At 55.6% G+C, this 18,642-nt stretch overlaps 1 protein-coding gene across 7 annotated transcripts in view; it reads left to right on the plus strand.

Annotated features, from left to right (window-relative positions):
* Positions 1–18,642, plus strand: part of LOC101682008 (myosin phosphatase Rho interacting protein) — a 147,262-nt gene that overhangs the window by 121,093 nt on the left and 7,527 nt on the right. For 3 of the 7 annotated variants that reach the window (XM_045083628.1, XM_045083632.1, XM_045083629.1), the window contains 8 exons: positions 1,281–5,150; positions 8,707–8,854; positions 9,629–9,746; positions 10,617–10,776; positions 11,811–11,930; positions 12,679–12,765; positions 13,611–13,773; positions 14,744–14,829. In XM_045083628.1, the coding sequence (XP_044939563.1) occupies positions 1,281–5,150; positions 8,707–8,854; positions 9,629–9,746; positions 10,617–10,776; positions 11,811–11,930; positions 12,679–12,765; positions 13,611–13,773; positions 14,744–14,829 (4,752 nt within the window). Of the gene's footprint in view, positions 1–1,280; positions 5,151–8,706; positions 8,855–9,628; positions 9,747–10,616; positions 10,777–11,810; positions 11,931–12,678; positions 12,766–13,610; positions 13,774–14,743; positions 14,830–15,369; positions 15,436–18,642 lie in introns of all 7 variants that reach the window. The other 4 variants (XM_045083631.1, XM_045083630.1, XM_045083634.1 and 1 more) reach the window with 4 other exon arrangements.

Below are 18,642 nucleotides of genomic sequence, written 5' to 3' on the forward strand. Positions count from 1 at the left end.
CTGCATGAATTCACTTCACATCTGATGGTAAAGATACTAGCAGCAGATTTTGCACATTGCTAACCTAAGAACCTGTCTCTGTGTCTAACCTGGATGATTGCATGAGCCTGCAGCAGAGCCCCAGGCAGAGGGCCCGGGGCCATCCCCTGCAGCCTCAGCTGGACAGGGCTGGTCAGCCTTCAAACCTCCCCACTAGGTCTAACAACGGGTGACTTGTAACCTCCCTTTGTGCTTTGAAAATGCTTATCCCCAAGTCATTCGGCATGAGCAAGGGGCCTTTGGGGTTCAGGGTCAGGAGGAGAGCCATTCAGGGTGGGCACTGCACTAATGGTGCTGGGAGGAGGAGCTTGCATGGTTTGGATGTGGAGCGTGGAGTGTATGTAACTTGACTATAACTGAGTGTCACATCTGTGGCTTCCCTGCCAGCAGACCAGACCTAGAGCGAGCCACAGGCAAGCCAAATTCTTAGGCTGGGCTCTTCTCACTCTTGTTCATGTTGGTTTTGCCCCGGCATTAATTAGTTCTGTCTCTTCTGCATGCCTTTCAGTTTGGGGAGTTTTGTTTCATTTGTGTTTTGTGTCTTGCATACTTCACTCTCTTGCTTTGAATTCCACGAAGGTTTGCTTGTTTTGTTGATTATCATGTTTTACTCCGTGGTTTCCGTTTTCCCTCATTTTGTCTTCTTGCAGGTAGAGATTAGTTCTTCCTGTTACTGTAGAGGACGGGCTCCACTTCCCAAAGGAAAACACTTCAGATGTCACCTCACTGGCATCCCGGGCGGTTGCCTCCCTTCCTTCTCTCTCCGTCCTAGAAGGAAGTGGCACCGCCACCGCAACCCCCGCAACCCCCCTCATCCCGGCTTTGTTAGGGTTTGTTGCCTAGAGTCTTCTACCTTTTGTTTTTGCAAAACAAACAGATCCTGAAACTCTGCTCCTCCCCCTCTCCTCCTTCCCAGTGTTCTCCTGTCCTTCGTCTTCCTTTGCTCATCAGTGTACTCCATTATTCACTTCTGTTTGATTTTGTTATCCTAGAAGCTGCTTGGTTAGAGCTGTTCGATGTGACTGTCCATGTGTTCCGTTTACCTAAAAGCAGCTACTTCCCAAAACAAGCTAAGATGATTTGTTGGATTTGTTTTTTAATTGAAAAAAAAAAAAATTATGCCAAGGATAAAAGGCAAACCCACCAAGAAGCTTTTCTGTGGTTGACCCTGGCCAGAGGTGTGACACTCAGAACTGGGAGGCCCGAGTGGTACTAACCAGTATTTAATCGGTTTTTTTAAGACTGAAGTGGCCACCTCCCCATCCGGTGCCTGGCAGAGGCTCCATAGAGTCAACCAGGATCTGCAAAGCGAGCTGGAGGCCCAGTGCCAGCGCCAGGAGCTGGTCACGCAGCAGATCCAGTCCCTGAAGCGCAGCTACGGGGAGGCCAAGGACGCGATCCGGCACCATGAGGCCGAGATCCGGAGCCTCCAGGCGAGGCTCAGCAATGCCGCCGCCGAGCTCGCCATCAAGGAGCAGGCGCTGGCCAAGCTCAAGGGTGACCTGAAACTGGAGAAGGACAAGGTCCGGGAGCAGCTGGAGGAATGGCAGCACAGCGAGGCCGCACTGAGCGGGCAGCTGCAGGCCAGCGAGCAGAAGCTCAAGAGCGCTGAGGCCCTGCTGCTGGAAAAGACGCAGGAGCTGCGGGACCTGGAGACGCAGCAGGCCCTACAGAGGGACCGGCAGAAGGAGGTGCAGAGGCTGCAGGAGCGCATCGCCGACCTCAGCCAGCAGCTCGGCGCCAGCGAGCAGGCCCAGAGGCTGATGGAGGAGAAGCTGCAGAGGAACTACGAGCTGCTGCTGGAGAGCTGCGAGAAGGAGAAGCAGGTGCTGCTGCAGAACCTGAAGGAGGTGGAGGACAAGGCCAGCGCCTATGAGGACCAGCTCCAGGACCACGAGCAGCAGATGGAGGTCCTCCAGAAGGAGAAGCTGAGCGCCAAGTGCGAGGGCAGCGAGGTGGTCCACCAGCTGGAGGAGCAGCTGGAGATGAAGGAGGCCAGCATCCAAAAGCTGGCCGAGCACGTCCAGAGCCTCAGAGATGAGCGGGACCTGATCAGGCAGCGGTTCCAAGAGCTGATGGATCGTGTCGCCCTGTCTGACGGGGACATGGCCGAGCTTCAGGAGAAGCTGAGGGGAAGGGAGGCCGACTACCAGAGCTTGGAGCACTCCTATAGGAGGGTGGCTGGCCAGCTCCAGAGCATGCACACGCTGCTGAAGGAAAAGGAGGAAGAGCTAAAGTGCATCAAGGAGATGCACGAGAAGGTTCTGGAAAAGAAAGATCAGGACCTCAATGAGGCTTTGGTTAAAATGGTTGCCTTGGGGAGCAGCTTAGAGGAAACAGAAATGAAGCTCCAGGCAAAGGAAGAAATTTTAAGGAGATTTGTAAAGGAGTCTTCAGAGGACGTGGAGGAGCCACGGAGCTGCCTGGAAGAGGCAGAGGACGGCACCATGCTGTCGGGCCTGCAGCTCCAAGCTGCTGGCACACCCCCGGCCTTCCCACATCCCAGGCTCGAGGACGAGGCCCCAGGGGTGGCCCTAGGGGAGGAGTGTGGCAGCGGCAGCCCCCAGAGAGAAGAGAGCATGGGCTCTCTGAAGTCAGAGGTGCCGGACAGGGAGGGACACCCCCCAAGCACAGCAAAACCTGACCAGGGAGTTCCTGGTGTCAAAAGGCAAAGGATCCGGTTCTCCACGATTCAGTGCCAAAAATACACGCATCCCGATGGGTCCGAGAAGACCTGGACCAGCAGCACGTCCTCTGACACGAGCCAGGACCGCTCGCCCTCAGAGGAGAGCATGTCGTCAGAAGCCACCCCCAGCTCTCTCCCTGCAACCAGCGACTCCGACACGTATCTCTCCATAATACACTCCCTGGAGACCAAGCTCTACATCACGGAGGAGAAGCTCAAGGATGTGACAGTGAAGCTGGAGAGTCAGCAGGGCCAGAGCCAAGAGGCCCTGCTCGCACTGCACCAGCAGTGGGCCGGCACCGAGGCGCGGCTCCGCGAGCAGCTCCGCGCCAGCCTGCTGCAGGTCGGAGCACTGGCCTCCCAGCTGGAACAAGAGAGACAGCTGAGGGCCCAGCTCGTTGACAGTCACGTCGGGGAGCTCGGCGACTTCCAGGTAAAAAACAGCCAGGCTCTAGCTTGCTTAGAAAACTGCCGAGAACAGCTGCGATCCCTGCCAGCAACCACCCCAGAGGATGCGCAGGACGTGGGCGCGGGCCCCCTGGCCAGCGTGGAGGGTGCACTCATCAGCGCTATCCAGGCCCCGAGCCCCTGGCCAGCTCCTGTGGACAGTGGGGCCCAGGCCCAGCCAGAGGAAGCTCATTTCGTGGAGCTAGGGAAGGCGATCTCGCAGCCGCTGCTCCGGCCAGAACTGACCGAGCAGGAGCAGCTGAAGCTCCTTTCCCATCAGATAGCTCTGGAAGCCTCACTGATAAACCAAATAGCAGACTCCTTAAAAAACACAACATCAGATATCTCACGCGTTCTCCACGAGATTTCTCAGTCAGGAAAGTGGCCTGTGGAATCTGAAAGTGCTGCTCTCTGCCCTAGGGCCCCAGCGGACACCTGGGCTAAGAAGGTGCTGGTAGATGGCGAATTCTGGAGCCAGGTCGAGTCCCTGAGTAAGCACCTGGGAACGCTGGGTGGAGAGGCTGCCGGCACAGTGGGAGGCGGGCAGCAGAGTGTCCCACCAGCCCTGGTCCCTGCCCTGGCCGATGCCACATGGGTCAGGGCAGAGCTCAGCTTCGCACTGCAGTCAGTGAGGGAGTCCTTCCACCGACGGTTGCAGAGCATCCAGGAGACCCTCCAGGGCACCCAAGTGGCCCTGCGGCAGCACAAGCGCATGCTAGGGGACATCCTGGGAGCCTACCGGACCCCCGACTTTGAGAGAGTGATGCAGCAGGTCTCAGAAGCCCTCAAGCTTCCCGCGGGCATTGAAGGAGGCATGCAGGCATCCTGGGACCCTAGCCCATTAGGAGAAGTACTGACTCCTCAGGAAGCCGCCAGCTCCCGGGAGCCCTTCTACATGTCCGACCAGAGCTCTGGAGCCCTTGTTACTATTCAGGAAGAACTCGCCCTGCAGCTCAAAGATAAGGCCAGCCTCTTGGGGGAGATATCTGCTGCTTTAACCTCACTTCCCCCTGTGGAGTCGGTCAGAGATTGTCAGAAGCTTCTCCAGGCGTCCCAGAATCTCTCCTATAACACTTACCTGGGAGGCCTTGGTCAGTATTCTTCATTATTAGTTCAGGATGCAATTATTCAGGCACAGGTATGTTACGCAGCCTGCAAAATCCGGCTGGAGTATGAAAAGGAGCTCCGGTGCTACAAGGAGTCCTGGCAGGGCACGGGGGCCTCCTGTCAGGAGCACGAGCAAGCCATTGGGGCCCTGAGGGAGGAGTACGAGGACCTTCTCCGGAAGCAGAAGAGTGAGTACCTGGAAGTGATTGCCATTGTTGAGAGGGAAAATGCCGAGCTCAAGGCTAAGGTCACCCAGCTGGGCCATCAGCAGAGGCGTCTGGAAGAAGTGGAAAGCAAGCACAGTGAGAATATGTTCGCCCTGCAGGGGAGGTATGAGGAAGAGATCAGGTGTGTGGTGGAGCAGCTGAACCGAGCAGGGGACACACTGCAGGCCGAGCACAGCAGGGTCCTGAGCCAGCTGGATGCCTCGGTCAGAGACCGGCAGGACATGGAGCGACACCACGTGGAGCAGATGCAGAGCCTGGAGGACAAGTTCCAGCTCAAGATCAAAGAGCTGCAGACCATCCACGAGGAGGAGCTGCGGACCTTGCAGGAGCACTACTCACAAAGCTTGCGGGGTCTGCAGGAGGCCCTGCGCCACTATCAGCGCCAGCTGCCCGAAGCCCCACCGGCCCCTGAGCCCCCGGGCAGCCCCCACCAGTGCCCCTCCTCCAGCTGGCCCGCCAGCCAGCCCCGGGGGGCTCTGCAGGCCACCAAGGGAGAGGCCGACTCCATGACGGGGCTGAGGGAGCGTATCCAGGAGCTGGAGGCCCAGATGGACATCATGCGGGAGGAGCTGGAGCACAAGGACCTGGAGGGCGATGCGGCCACGCTGCGGGAGAAGTACCAGAAGGACTTTGAGAACCTTAAGGTTCTGCAGCATCATTTGATTTTCAAGGCAGTGGAGGCACAGGCCTTGCTCTGCTGTGGGCGGGTGGGGGCGGGTGGCAGTGTCTGGCAGACAGGACTCTCGGGTAGAGCTGAAACACAGTTCTTGGCTCTGAGTTACTGTGCAAGCAGAGTCAGATTGATACTGTCCCTCCCCTGACTCCTTGCTGGCGTGGTGTGGTCTCAGAGCGGGGTCCAGGCAAGGGTCTAGCCTGCTGTTCAACATCTGCCCCACCCCCAAGGAGGACTGCTGGGAGGAGAACAGGAGCACCATGAGAGAGGGAGCGTGGTCACCCCCCTCACCCCTCTGCCTGGTCCCTCCCAGTGCCTCCAGCAGAGGAAGCCTTTGCCGTTCTGTCCCAGCCTTGCTCTCTCTTCTACTCCCACAGAACCCACTCCAGGCCAGTATAGATGCAGACCTGGGAAGAACTCAGGAGACAGGCCTGAAGCTCCCTTAGAGAGCTATCTCCTGAGTGCCCTAAGAGGGCAGAGTTGGGTTTCCCAAAAGATGGGGATATTTGCAAAACAGTGTCAAGGGTTACTCTTGTCCAACTTCCTGTGGGGAACTGGCATTTAATGGGCCCTGTGGAAGAAGGGCTTTCCTCCTGAGCATGCCTCTCGGCCGCTGGTACTCCTTCCCTGGGGGCTGTGAGAAATGCCCCATCCCTAGTAACTATACCCTGTTCTCCTTCCCCGTTACGTGCTCCGCCTCATTAGGTGGAATACCCAGGCCCTAGCATGTAAAGGTGACCTTCCCAGGCTCCTGGGGGCCGTGGGCTGTGTGGCCAGTCCAGGTTCTCGTCCAGCCCCTTCAGAGCTAGAGAGGCTTGCCCGTGTGCATGCTGCCTGGCTGCCCAGAAACTTCCCCGCAGCTTCTCGACATTAGCCTCTTGAACTCCGCACCATCCCTTGCTGCGGCACAGTAAATGGCCGGCCTCCTCAAAAGCTCTCCATCCCCAGTCAGGTCCCTGCTCTATTGGCGCCTCAGCCTGCCCAAGCATAGCGCTGGCCAGCAGCGTTTAGGCAGCTGCTCGTGGCGCTAATGCTGCTCTCTGGCAGGATGCCCGCGCTGCTGTTTTCTGTCACCCTGAAAGCGGGGGACAGACATGCAGGGAGTCAGCAGGGAGTCTTCTTTACCTCTGGGTGACGACGCAGCCCACTGGCCAGAGCCAAGCATGTGTGGTCATCAGCAAGCTCTCAAACGGCCAAGAGCCCATTCTCACTATTCTTTTCCCAAGTCAAAACCTTTTGAAAATGGTTAGGAATCATGAGACAGCTTAAAGGGCTATTTTCCAGAAGTGCACGAATGGTGCCCCCACGGTGGCCTGTGCATGCGAGCGCAGCACTCAGATGGGCCAGGCCCACCTATAAAAGAAACTCGCACAAATACCGGCCCTTAGTACCCTCCCAAAAGAGCATCCCGCTGCTTCCTGTGACACCGTGCAGGTCTGTGTGGCCAGGGACCCAGGCACAGACACACCTTGGGCTCCCTGGGAGCTGAGGGCTCCCTGCCCTCCAGTGAATGGCTTCATTTCTGCTCCACAGAGCCCCTGGGCAGTGAGGCAGTCTCAGCCCCCATGTCAGTCAGAGGGACAGAGATAAGGCCCATACTGGTGGCCTGGTGTGATTAGTTAGCAAGAAGCGGGGTTGGGGGCTTCTGATCGCCGGTCTCTGGGGGCTGCGCTGCTGCTGCACTCTGTGCCGCCTCTGTCGTGTGCCTGTGAGCGTCCGGCCTGTCCGTGCTGTTCTCATTGCAGCCCTAGAGACCCAGCAATTACAGTTAGCGCTCTCGAGGGCCTCCGACCAGTAGCCAGAACTTGATGCAGTTTTACCCCGGGTCAGGGAGACCAGGGTCTTGGCTGACAGCCCCTCTCTGACCATTGCAGGCTGCCACCTTCTCTGACGACTCTGCACAGTAGCCATCGAGGAACTGGGCTGGGAATACTGGCTTAAAAATCCATATGTGTTTCTGGGTGAATGATTTTAACACATGTGCTGTCCAAGGAAGCAGCTGGTCTTTAAAGCTTATTCAGTGTTTGTGTAGAAAGAATTTTCACCCTTAGCTTTAAATATTCTAAAGCCATCCAATCCAACTAAACCCTGAGAGACCGACTAGCTGTGTGATCACTGTGAACGAAAGCACGAAGGAGGGAAGATGAGGGGCTCGGACAGGCCAAGGGCTGGGAGCCACAGCCCCAGGACTCCTGCAGCTGTGCTGTGAGGCAATGAGAGGAGGCCGACGGCTTCCAGGTGGGAGCTGCCCGGGAGAAGGAATGCCCAGTTAGCGGTGGATAACAGTTAAGACCATTGACCCAGTCGCAGCCGGTCTGTTTGAGTGAAGGCCAGACTGTTCAAAAACATTGGGGTATCTCAGACAGGCCCATCAGTTACTGTGGGGGCTTAGACCAGGACACCCAAGTATGGTGATTTGATTTCTTACCCTTTCTTGAATCCAGGTGCAAGAAAACTGAGCAAGTAGCATAGATCGGGAGGGAGGAGTTCCCCACCCCGCTTTGCATTTGGAATGTAACCTGGCCGTTCTCCATCCTCTTCTGGTTTTTTAAAAATCACTGAAAAGCCTGATCCCTACTTTGGAAGAGATGTGGCAAGGGGTTTAGATAGAAGTGTGCCTCCATGCACAGAACAGCTGCATGTACGCCTTCACAGCAGTGACACATTCCCCCGCCCCTTTGGTCAGAGCACTCTGCTAAGCCAGGCCTGGGTTTCTCAACCAACCTGTGGAATGGTTGGACCCATCTTAGGGTCCCATCTTAGGGTACCTCTGTCCCTCCCCTAAACCAATGTGTAGGTAATAATCCGGCCTGCATTGTAACACGGCATGGACGAGTGTGGAGAGCGGCTCTGCTGTGTATCTCTCTTCAGTTAGTTAGTTAGTGCCTTTGTTTGTACTCCTTGAAAGAGGAAGAAGGAAGGTGCAGGCTGGAAGAGAAGAGATCATGCAGCCTAATCTGATTCCCTCAGTGGATGCCAGGCGAAGGTGGCCAGCTGGTTAGTGGCGGGGCCTTGGCCACCGGGTTACCTGTCATTCACAGGATGGTGTCGGCTCCCTCCGAGAGCCAAGAAAGACGCATTTATGAAAGGCCCGGTTTGGTGCTGAAAGCTTCTTGCTGTGTAACTCAAACCAGACCCAGCCAGCCTCCATACGTTTACTCTCTTTCTTGCTCCCTCTGGTCAGTCCCACCTAGCCATGATTTGTGAAGGCCCGGGATCAGCTGTTTTAAATTCCAGTGCAGCTGCTTCCCACCCACAGTACAGACTTTCCGTGGATTCAGAACAATAACCCCAATAAGGTGTAAACTCTCTTTCCCAAATGCTCCGGTAGCATAAAATGCCCAGTAGCGTCAGTGAGCGTCTGCAGACAGCCATCAGATAGCCCTGCTGGCTCCGTGCTCAGTGTCAGGGAGCGTGCTGTCTGACCAGGGAGCCTCGAGGGTCCGGGCTGCTGGCTTCGCGATAAACAGAACACCCATTGCAAGAGTAAAGAAAAACATCCATGGAGTCCCTTTTGCATCTTACAGGCCACGTGCGAGCGAGGGTTTGCAGCCATGGAAGAAACGCACCAGAAGAAGATTGAGGACCTGCAGAGGCAGCACCAGCGGGAGCTGGAAAAGCTTCGAGAGGAGAAGGATCGTCTCCTAGCCGAGGAGACGGCAGCCACTATCTCAGGTGGGAGTCGGGCTGGGCGGCCACACTCACCCCAAGGGCAGGATGGCGGCAGGCTTCCCTAGCTGACCGCACTGTTCGCCATGAGCTGTCTTGGAGCTGCCTCTTGGCTGAGGTTGCAGCTTGGGTGTCCAAGGCTAGCCTGTGACAGTTCCTTCCAAGGGAGAGATTGCTTTCAGGAACCCTCTGAGAGCTTGCGAGCCCGGGCCTGGCACCCCCAGCTACACCTGAAGGGCTGTCCCCAGCCGCACTAGTCCCGTCAGTGCCATTGCCCTTGGACCACATAAGACCATCTCCGCCTGTGGTGCCGAGAACATCAGCACAGCGTTGCTACCGCTCCTGCCCGGTGACAGACTTGGCTGCTGAGCCGACACGCACTGCCCCTAGCAAGCCTGGTGCCATTCGTTGTGTATTACCCTCCTTTTCTGTGATGGTGCTTTACGGTGTTCGCATTTCGGGGTGAAGAACAAAACCTACTAGCCTGAAAGCTTGCTTGTTTTATAAGCTTGAGTGTGATTTTAATGTTGACATTTATTTCATCAGTTTGGCTTGCTTCCAACATTTAAAAAAAAAAAATGTACCTGCATCCCTTTTGTGGTGGGAGTTCCCCGGGAATTCCTTGGCTGGTGTCTGCTGAAATTCGGTCTGGGAGAGGCCGGCCTGACCACTTGTGGACTTCGCATTAACAATGGGCAGACATGCCGTCCTGTTCATCTTGCTTCCCCCCCCAACCCCGCCTCGAGCCTCTCGTGCTGATGGCCACATCCTTGCCTACAGCCATTGAAGCCATGAAGAATGCCCACCGGGAGGAGATGGAGCGTGAATTGGAGAAGAGCCAGAGGTCCCAGATCAGCAGCATCAACTCCGACATCGAGGCCCTACGACGACAGTACCTGTGAGTCAGCTTCCTGGCCACAGGAGGCAGCCCTTGTGGGCCAGGCTGGAGGAAGCCCTGTGGGTGGGAAACGGGACCTTTCCTGTGTCTTCCCAAGAGCCACAAAGACATGGGTCTCAAGGGTGGGCAGTGGTGGAGGCCTGAGGGTTCTGAGGCAGCTCCGAGCCGCCCTTCCCGAGGGGCTGAGCACCATCCCAGAATCGTCTTTGGTTCTACAAGTGGAAGAAGCAGTCTTTTCCAAGAGGTCCAGGGTGACCGAGAACAATGTCATGAGGCTTTGATTTTCTGAGTGTGGATAGAGCCTGGTCCTGGCTTATTAGACACAGGGCATCTCGGAAGTTAGTGTTGAAAACAGACACAAGTGTGACTTCTCTCCAGGCATCATGGGGATTCTGTGTGGGAGAACATTAAGGTCCTTGAAAGAGGTGCAGGTTGGGGCGCCTGGGTGACTCAGTGAGTTAAGCCACTACCTTCGGCTCAGGTCATGATCTCAGGGTCCTTGGATCGAGCCCCGCATCGGGCTCTCTGCTCAGCAGGAAGCCTGTTTCCCCCTCTGCATCTGCGTCTGCCTTCTCTTCTGCCTACTTGTGCGCTCTCTCTCTGTCAAATAAATAAAATCTTAGAAAAAAAAGAGAGAGATGCAGGGAAGGATGTAGGAGAGAGTCTGTAAGCCTACAGTACTTCGAGGTTTTCCCTTTTTTAGCTGGGTCCAAATTTGCTGCGACCACGGAATGCACGGGACCTGCCCTCTGCTCAGCTCTTTGCATTGTGTCTCATTGTTCCTCAAGTTTCGTGATGGGGACTCGCAGGGCCTTTTAGATGTCTGGCCCAGGGCTTCGGGCAGAGGGGTGAGCCATGCCTTCTCCCCAGGGAGGAGTTGCAATCAGTGCAGCGGGAGCTGGAGGTCCTCTCGGAGCAGTACTCCCAGAAGTGCCTGGAGAATGCCCACCTGGCCCAGGCGCTGGAGGCCGAGCGCCAGGCCCTACGGCAGTGCCAGCGTGAGAACCAGGAGCTCAACGCCCACAATCAGGTGAGCCTGTGCCCGGGGGTGCTGTGCTAAAGTGGGGGGCTGGGCCTCACCTGAGGCGGCCCTGGGTCAGAGTGTCCGCCCCATCTGCAGGCAACTCCCTGATGTCTGACATTGCCCAGAACGGTGACAGAAACTCACTGCAGATGGGGGAGCTCGTGAACGAGCTGTTTAAATTTTGACTCCTTTGGGCTCTAGCCCTTCTAGGATCTCTGAGATGTCTCCTGAGCATTTCTGGATTTCTGCTTCATCACTGCAGGGCAGGGCCCGAGAGGGTGGGTCGTTGCACCTGGTCCAGACCTCCTGTCCCCAAGGCTGGGACCATGTTTAAACGTCCCCCAGTCAAAACCATACACTATTCACATTTTTTTGGGTCAGATCATTCTCTTAAAATTTGCCTGTTCTTAAGAGAATTGGGGTGCATTTAAAATCCTGGTGAGGGGAAAGACTCGAGGTAGGTTTAGTTTGATAAAAGCTTCTCTGGCTTAGCACTTGGACCACTGTGTGCATGACCCACCAGCTCGTCCTCCCCTGGCACTGGGTACATGGACATGTTGGCCAGCTGCAGGCTCAAGGCCTCTGGGCCCACACTCACCCCGGATGAGGGCAATCTGGCAGGACTGGTTCCTGGTAGTCTCTGCAGTGGCCCAATGACCACGTATCAGTTGGAAACAAGGTACAGAAAGGGAGTGGAGAAGGCGCCAAGAGGGCCCAACCCTACAGAAACTCAAGTTGGACAAGCCGTGACACGCATGGATACTAGTTATGGTCACAAAAAGGTAGTGAGGATTATGGAACTTGGTGTACGCTATTCTACAAACACAGAGCGCATGTGAACGGCTGTCGCAGAGTTGTCTGTCACAGGCAGTGGCCACCTTGCCCATGACCTCAGTGAGCATCAGCCCTGCCCATGGCCCCTCTACTCACACCTGTCCGCCTCTTTCGTGAGAAACCGGCCTCTCCCGCTTGTGTGGTGTTAGTGCCGCCCCTAGGCGGCTCTGTGAAGCCTCCGTCCTTGCTGTGTTGCTGTCCCGCAGGAGCTGAACAACCGCCTGGCTGCGGAGATTGCACGGTTACGAACGCTGCTGACTGGGGACGCAGGCGGAGAGGCTGCTGGCTCCCCGCTCACACAGGGCAAGGATGCCTATGAGTTAGAGGTACTGCTCGGAGCCCCTTCAGCCTGCTCTGAACTGCACACGCCCCAAGTGGGGACCAAGAGGTGGCCTCAGCTTATGGGGTCATGGCAGGGATGTGCACTGGAGACAGCAAGAAGGATGTGGAAGGATGCAAATCCCCCAGGCAGCAAAAGAGAGTAGCTGCCAGGCATTGTGGGTGCACGGCAGGAGTGGGGTCCCCTCGGGAGGAGGCCACAGGGTGCTCTAACCCCGTATCCACAGTTCCTGCCTCACCACAGAAGCAAAACATTTATTAGCCCTGCGAGCACCACAGCTGCTCACAGTCCTGAGCGCCGTGTTACTCAGGGGCAGCAAGGTTTATTTTAAGTCAGAATGATTGATTCTTATGTCTTTCTATAAAAGCACTTAGATTTTTCCCTATTTAATTCGCATTTTATCGTGAACCTCTGCTCAGTGATGTGAGAGAGGCTGAGCCAGTCCAACAGTTTGAGCAGGATGCTTTCCTAGGCCCCAGCCCAGCATTCACTGCGGCCCCACGGGCTGAGGAACAGGGTGCTTGGGTCCAGGAGGAATAGCAGTGGTTTCTCGCTGTTTCTGTATATGGTAGGCCACCTGTTAGCAGCAGTCAGTGTATTTGCTGGCATTTGTGGTTGCATTTCCCTGGGAAGGGGGTGGGTTCCCTGCTCAGTCCTCATGCCCTCATCTTTGCTTTCAAGACTCTGAAAGTCCCTTTGCTCCTAATGTCAGCCCCTAATTCCTGTTATTCTAGGTCTTACTGCGGGTCAAGGAGTCAGAAATACAGTACCTGAAGCAGGAGATCAGCTCTCTCAAAGATGAGCTACAGACGGCATTGCGGGTAATGGCGCCTCCCGGTGGGAGACAGGTCTGAGGATGGGCTCGGGGCTCCAGAGCTCACAGAGGCCCTTGTGCGCTCAAACTGTAGGCTCTTCTGGAGCAGATTTCTTTCTTATGGGGAATGTGATTTCAAAATTCAGCTCCAATTAAAATACCAGCCTGTCAGCAGGTGTAGTAAAACTGAGGTCTCACCATGTCCCTGTCCTCCGTGCCTCCTCTGGGCTTTGCCAGGGACCGAGAGACCAGAAACAAATGTAGTCCTGGAAGGTGAGAGCTTGGCGAAGCCCAGCTGCCTCCACCAGGGCATTCTTGGAGGCAGGGAGGAGATGATGGCAGCCCTGGTGGCCATTCAATCACTTAGGAAGTCCAAGACAGGGGCCGTCTGGTTGGCTCAGTCGGTTAAGCATCTGCCTTCAGCTCAAGTCATGATACCAGAGTCCTGGCATCGAGCCCCTCATCGGGCTCCCTGCTCAGTGGGGAGTCTGCCTCTCCCTCTGCGTCTGCCTCTCCCCCCAGCTCACGCTCACATGTTCTCTCTCAAATAAGTAAATAAAATCTTTAAAAAAAAAAAAAAAAAAGGAAATTCGAGACAGAGGGGGTTTTCCAAGAGGTCTGCGGTGGGTCAGGGCCGTGCCTGTGTTTGCCAGAGCTCCTGGGGATGCTCGCCTCGCGTCCGGCAGAGACTCTGGGCCTTCATACTGAGTGTCGCCTCTGGACGACGTATGTCTGCCTGCCTCCCGGCTGCAGATGGCAGCCTTCAGTCATTCTGCGGCATGTTCCCACCCCAGGGAGACGGACTGCCTAACCTGGCCCTAACCTCTGCTTGCTTCTGCCCTTATCCCCAAGGACAAGAAGTATGCTAGTGACAAGTACAAGGACATCTACACAGAGCTCAGTATTGTGAGGGCAAAGGCCGACTGTGATATCAGCAGGTTGAAAGAGCAGCTGAAAGCAGCAACGGAAGCACTGGGTGAAAAATCCCCAGAAAACACCCCCGTGTCAGGATATGGTGAGTTCCAGACTGTTTCTGCTCAGCCAGCCAGGGGTTAGTGACTGCGGTGGTGCAGGCGGGTAGGTAGGGACAAGGTCTCTTGAGTAGCCGTTGGAGGACAAGCCGGCTGTCTTTCTGGAATCAGGCAATACCCGAGCACCACTCAGACTCAAACTATAGACTAACTCTGGAAGGTAGGTCGCCAGGTGACAATAGTGGTTGCTCCTGAGGGGGACCCCAGGGTGGCCTAGGCCACGGAGAAAGGAAGGCTTAGCATTTTCGGGGGGAGTGTGGAGGTCCTGTGAGCTGCCAGTTGACCTTCTGAAGAATGAGTGCAAGGAAATGTGTGAACAAGGAAACTTGCTGCAGATGGAGGCCGGTGGCTTCACGACACAGTGAAATACCAGCCATTCTTAAGAGAAACCAGGTACAGGTTTCTGTTTGGATGTGGAAAGAGATCGGTAGCTATACAAAGTAGAAGCCCTGCCCCAGCAGGACACATGGCATTGGGGGACCCAGTGTACATTGGGTTAGAAGCCGTTTTTAAGAAGTCCGAAGGACTTTACCCCAAACTGAGTGGTGGTTGTCTCAGGGGGAGTGGATTACGACTCTCACTCTTCTGCTTTATGACACTGCTGGGTCGCCAGGAGGAGCGGGGGCAGTAAATAAGTAATGGGGCAGTGGGTCTGTGCAGCAGTCCCAGACAGGGGTCCTAACCCACGCCCGCCTGCCTTGTGCCGTGCGGTGCAGGCACAGGCGGCAGGAGCCTGGTGTGGGGCCACACGTGTGCCTTCTGGCCGATCCGGTGCTTTGCATGCTCCCTGAAGGAGCTAGTGTGTTTTATGGTCATTGGCTTGTTTTCTCTTAAAGCTGTTTAAGGAAATCCCATAGGTGTGTGGTGGTAACAGTAAGCCTGGGAGATGTTTAAACATTGTCTGATTCCACAGGTTTTATAAAACAAAAGTAATGGATCTATTTGTCCCTTCAGATATAATGAAATCTAAAAGCAACCCTGACTTCTTAAAGAAAGACAGATCCTGTGTCAGCCGGCAACTCCGAAACATCAGGTCCAAGGTGAGTCTGAGGTGCAGCCCCAGGGTGTGTGGGGCTCTTGGACGTTAGAGAGGAGCCAGAGTCAGAGCTCACCACGGGCTGCAACAGGGGTCCCCGGTCCCAGAACTCCTCTGGCTCCACATGCCTACCTTCTGGGCCAGTTCTGGTGGCTTCGAGTGCTGTGTCTCCTTCATGCCAAAGTGGAACTGACTTCTGACAGTGACGGTGAGGGGCCAGGCCTACAAGAAAGAAGCAGGGCTTGGAATGAATTCGACTTTGGACCTCCGAGGCCAGATTTTTTTCCCCCAGATCCCCCTAGGCCCGTCCCACTCTGTCTGTATTTCTTCACGTGGCCCTCGCTTAATCCTGATGCCGCCTACCTTCCAGAGAGGAAGCAGCCTACACCTCCTCTCCCAGCCACAGCGTAGCGCCCCCTCAGCGTGTCCCCTGCCCGCTGCGCGCCTCTCTGCGGGAAGGACGGGCGGAGGGTGGGAGTGATGAGCATGTTGCATTTAGGATTTACTGTGTGTGTGTCTTATTTTTTGCTCTTTCCTCTGACAGTCCGTAATTGAGCAGGTCTCATGGGATAACTGAAACGAGCCCGCTTCCAGGTCCCCTGTCATGTAGGTAAACCACCTCTCACCACCCACCCACTGCCACCCTCGAGGGGGCGGCTGCCTGCATGCACGGCTCACACCTCCACAGCAAGCTCCTGTGTCATTGTTCCTTTATCTGCTCCGGCACGCACATACACCGTCCTGGTCAGTCTCTGTAACCTGTTCTGGGGACTTCACTGGCCCTTTAACCTCTTACCAGAGTTGACCCTTTGCTGAGGGGAGCTCCCCCCAGCTTGACAGGTGGCCCGTTGCGGCAGCATCTCGGGTAGGCGCGGGCCTGTGAGCGGCCCCCGGCGCTGGTCAGCGCGTGTGACGATTGATCTGTGCGTCCCACGTTCTCTGGGGAAACCCGTCTTGCCCTCTGTCAGGAGTGGCGCTGACAGAGACCCAGCAGCCACTGACAAGCAGAGTGTCCCATCACTCAGAACCCCCACCGACTCAGTTCACAGGCCAAGGCAGGACAGAGCCTGGGTTTCAGGGAGCCAGTGCCTTGTGGGTATAGGTGGGAAAGCGGCTCAGCAGAGTGAGAGGACTCGGAGGGACTGGGGCTGAAGGGTTCTCGGCACTTTTTTGGTTTTTGTTGGAACAAAACAAAAGCTTCTCTCTGGGTGCCATGGATGGCAGAGGTATAAAGAAAGGAGGCAGGGGTACCGAGGTGCTGGCTGAGAAATGAGAAATATTAGCCTGTTGGCAAACACGCAGGAGGATGGTGGGCCCCGGCCCAGAGCGCCCCAGTCCCCACACCAGGCCGTGCGCCCAGGTGCAGAGCTGCTCCCTCCAGAGCGTGCTTCCGGCCGAGCTGACTTCATCTCATGCTCTGACGAGAAGGGTAAGGGCAGCAGGAAGAACCCCAGGACTGGGCTTTGCTTCTGGAACAGGGGACAATGTCATGAGCTCAGGGCCGCACAGCACGGCTCATCTTGTTTAAGTGCCTACGGCTCACTCAGGCGGGAGCCGCAGGCCAACATCCTCTGGCTAAGGGGCACGACCCCAGTGGCTTGGGTGACATGGGTTTGCTTTAGGAAGACTTCTAAGAAAATCTCAAGTATCTTGAATCTAGTCGGTTTGGCTTATATTTGTTCTTCTATAGCCACAAATCATTATAACCAAATGTGGCTTAGACTTGATTATAAACTTGGTTTGGGCTTTTTCTGTAAACATGAAAAACATTCTAGTTAGTAAAAGTAGAACTTGTTCTTTGCTTTATGGTTTTCTTATCAAAGATCCTGTTTTCTATTTGAGGTTGAACTGTAGCTGTTGTAAGTTCACTGTTAGTGATTTAGGCCTTGTGCCCATGCCTCTAAATGATAGTCAGTGAAAAACTTCTGCTCTCTCCCTTCTGGAAACCCTTGTGGCAATGCGGCTGTCCCGGCAAGACAGATGTGTGTGTGTTTATCCAACTGGGTGTGTCTGAGTTCCTGTGGGGGATTAAAAATACACAAGATTCTGGACAAAGGGGCAGAAAATCAGTGAAAAGACCTTTATCAATAAGGGCCTTCTCAGGGGCTGTGCTGGGGAAACCTTTTATGCCAGCTAGGGAAGAGCTAATGTCAACGTAGAAAGTGGGGAAACTGTCAGGCACACCCACAGAGGTCTGACTGGGCCTCTGGGGCAGCCTCAGACTGTCAGAGGTGCCAGGCCCCACACAGGAGTGGGAAGAAGCCCAGGAGTGGGGTTTTCCAGATGTCTCCGAGTACACGTTGAGCTTGGCCGAATTTCCAGTGTGTTGGTGGGCAAGCACATTCCCGCTGGTGCGTGTAGAAAGAAGGGACCTTGCAGCGTCCTTAGGGATTCACATTGTGATGCCAAGCTAGGCTGGACCTGTTCACACTCACACATGGCTGTCCTTTCCCTGACCGTGTTTGGAGTTCCCCGCCACCACCGCCACAGGAAGACTGGGCAATGAAGTTGCCCAGAAACCGAACCTGTCATTGGTGCTGTTTAATGTGGGATCTTACACATACCGTCTTCTGTCCTTTATCGACGTTCTGTTTCTATATCCTGGCTCACTCAGAAGGCTAGAAAGTCTCAGTGCCTGTTAAGGCAGGCTCTGCTTAAGAGCTTCATGGGTTTTCTGGTATTGAGACCAGAGCGAACCTTTCCCCATGGGTTCTCATGAAGGCCCCCGTCTGGTAGTGTGAGCATGGGGTCACAGAGGCGCTTGTTGGGGAGACCGGCCGTGTGGGAGGAATGAGTCCAGGGAGCCACAGTGTACAGGGCCATTGTGGGGCTCCATTCTTCCCACCCTTACAGCTCAGTGGTATGTGGCACTGGGCGCACAGCTTGGGCTGCCCCTCATCGCCCTACTACCCTGCTACAGTCGTGAGCACAGCAGGGACTCTGACAGGGCATGGGGGGGAGCACATGCCGGGCAGGACATTCGCCATCCTTTGAATGGGTAGGACAGAGTGGTGTGGCACCGGACAGGCCTGCCTGTGTGCCCTGCACTTAGGTGTGGGGCCTCCCACATCGTGGCCATGCATGCCCAGCATGTGTCTGAGACGACCTGCTGTGCACAGGGCAGCTTGGTCTGAAGCACTTGGGAGAAGACCCAAGAGCATCTGAGACAATTACATGCATTAAGGGAATTTCAGGTTTCAGGTTCAGAGTGGGACATGGATTTGCCCCCATCCCCTACCTGTTGAGCCCACCGAGTAGCAAGCTTTAACAGTGACCCTAACCAATTGCTTACATAGGCGTCCATCTGGACCAGTGGGTTTCAGAAAGGTTAGCCATAGAATCCTTTATTTTAAGGAAAAAAAAAAAAAAGCTGGCTTTATTCTTTTTCACACAGAACAGTTCCACAGTATAAAAAGCAAGCAGAGCTGTTCTCTGTAATGTTGGGGGAAGCCCCTTGCAGGCGGCCGGGTCCCACAGGCTCCACTCATGGGCTTTGACGCATCAGGCCAAGCCACATCGGGAGCCCCGAGGAGCGTATCATGGCTGGAAACGGCGGACTGGGCGCTCCAGACCCATGGGAGCAGCCTGGTGCTCTGATTCAGGGGTGAAGCTGGTGTGGTCCTTGGGGGCCTGTACCCAGGTCAGCTCTAGCCTGTGCCAGCCCCAGGAACTGGCCATCTGAGGCTGGAGTTGAGACTTGCCGCGGAGATCCTGTGGCCGCTAAGACACCAATCCTATCCCAACCAGTGCCGGAATCTCCCCAGCCATGCTCCGAGGAGATCTTCCTGCCCTCACTGAAAGAGCAGATCTTTGGCAA

The sequence above is a fragment of the Mustela putorius genome, unplaced genomic scaffold (assembly GCF_011764305.1).
Source record: "Mustela putorius furo isolate JIRA1106 unplaced genomic scaffold, ASM1176430v1.1 tig00000731_pilon_pilon_pilon, whole genome shotgun sequence".
Classification (NCBI taxonomy): domain Eukaryota; kingdom Metazoa; phylum Chordata; class Mammalia; order Carnivora; family Mustelidae; genus Mustela; species Mustela putorius.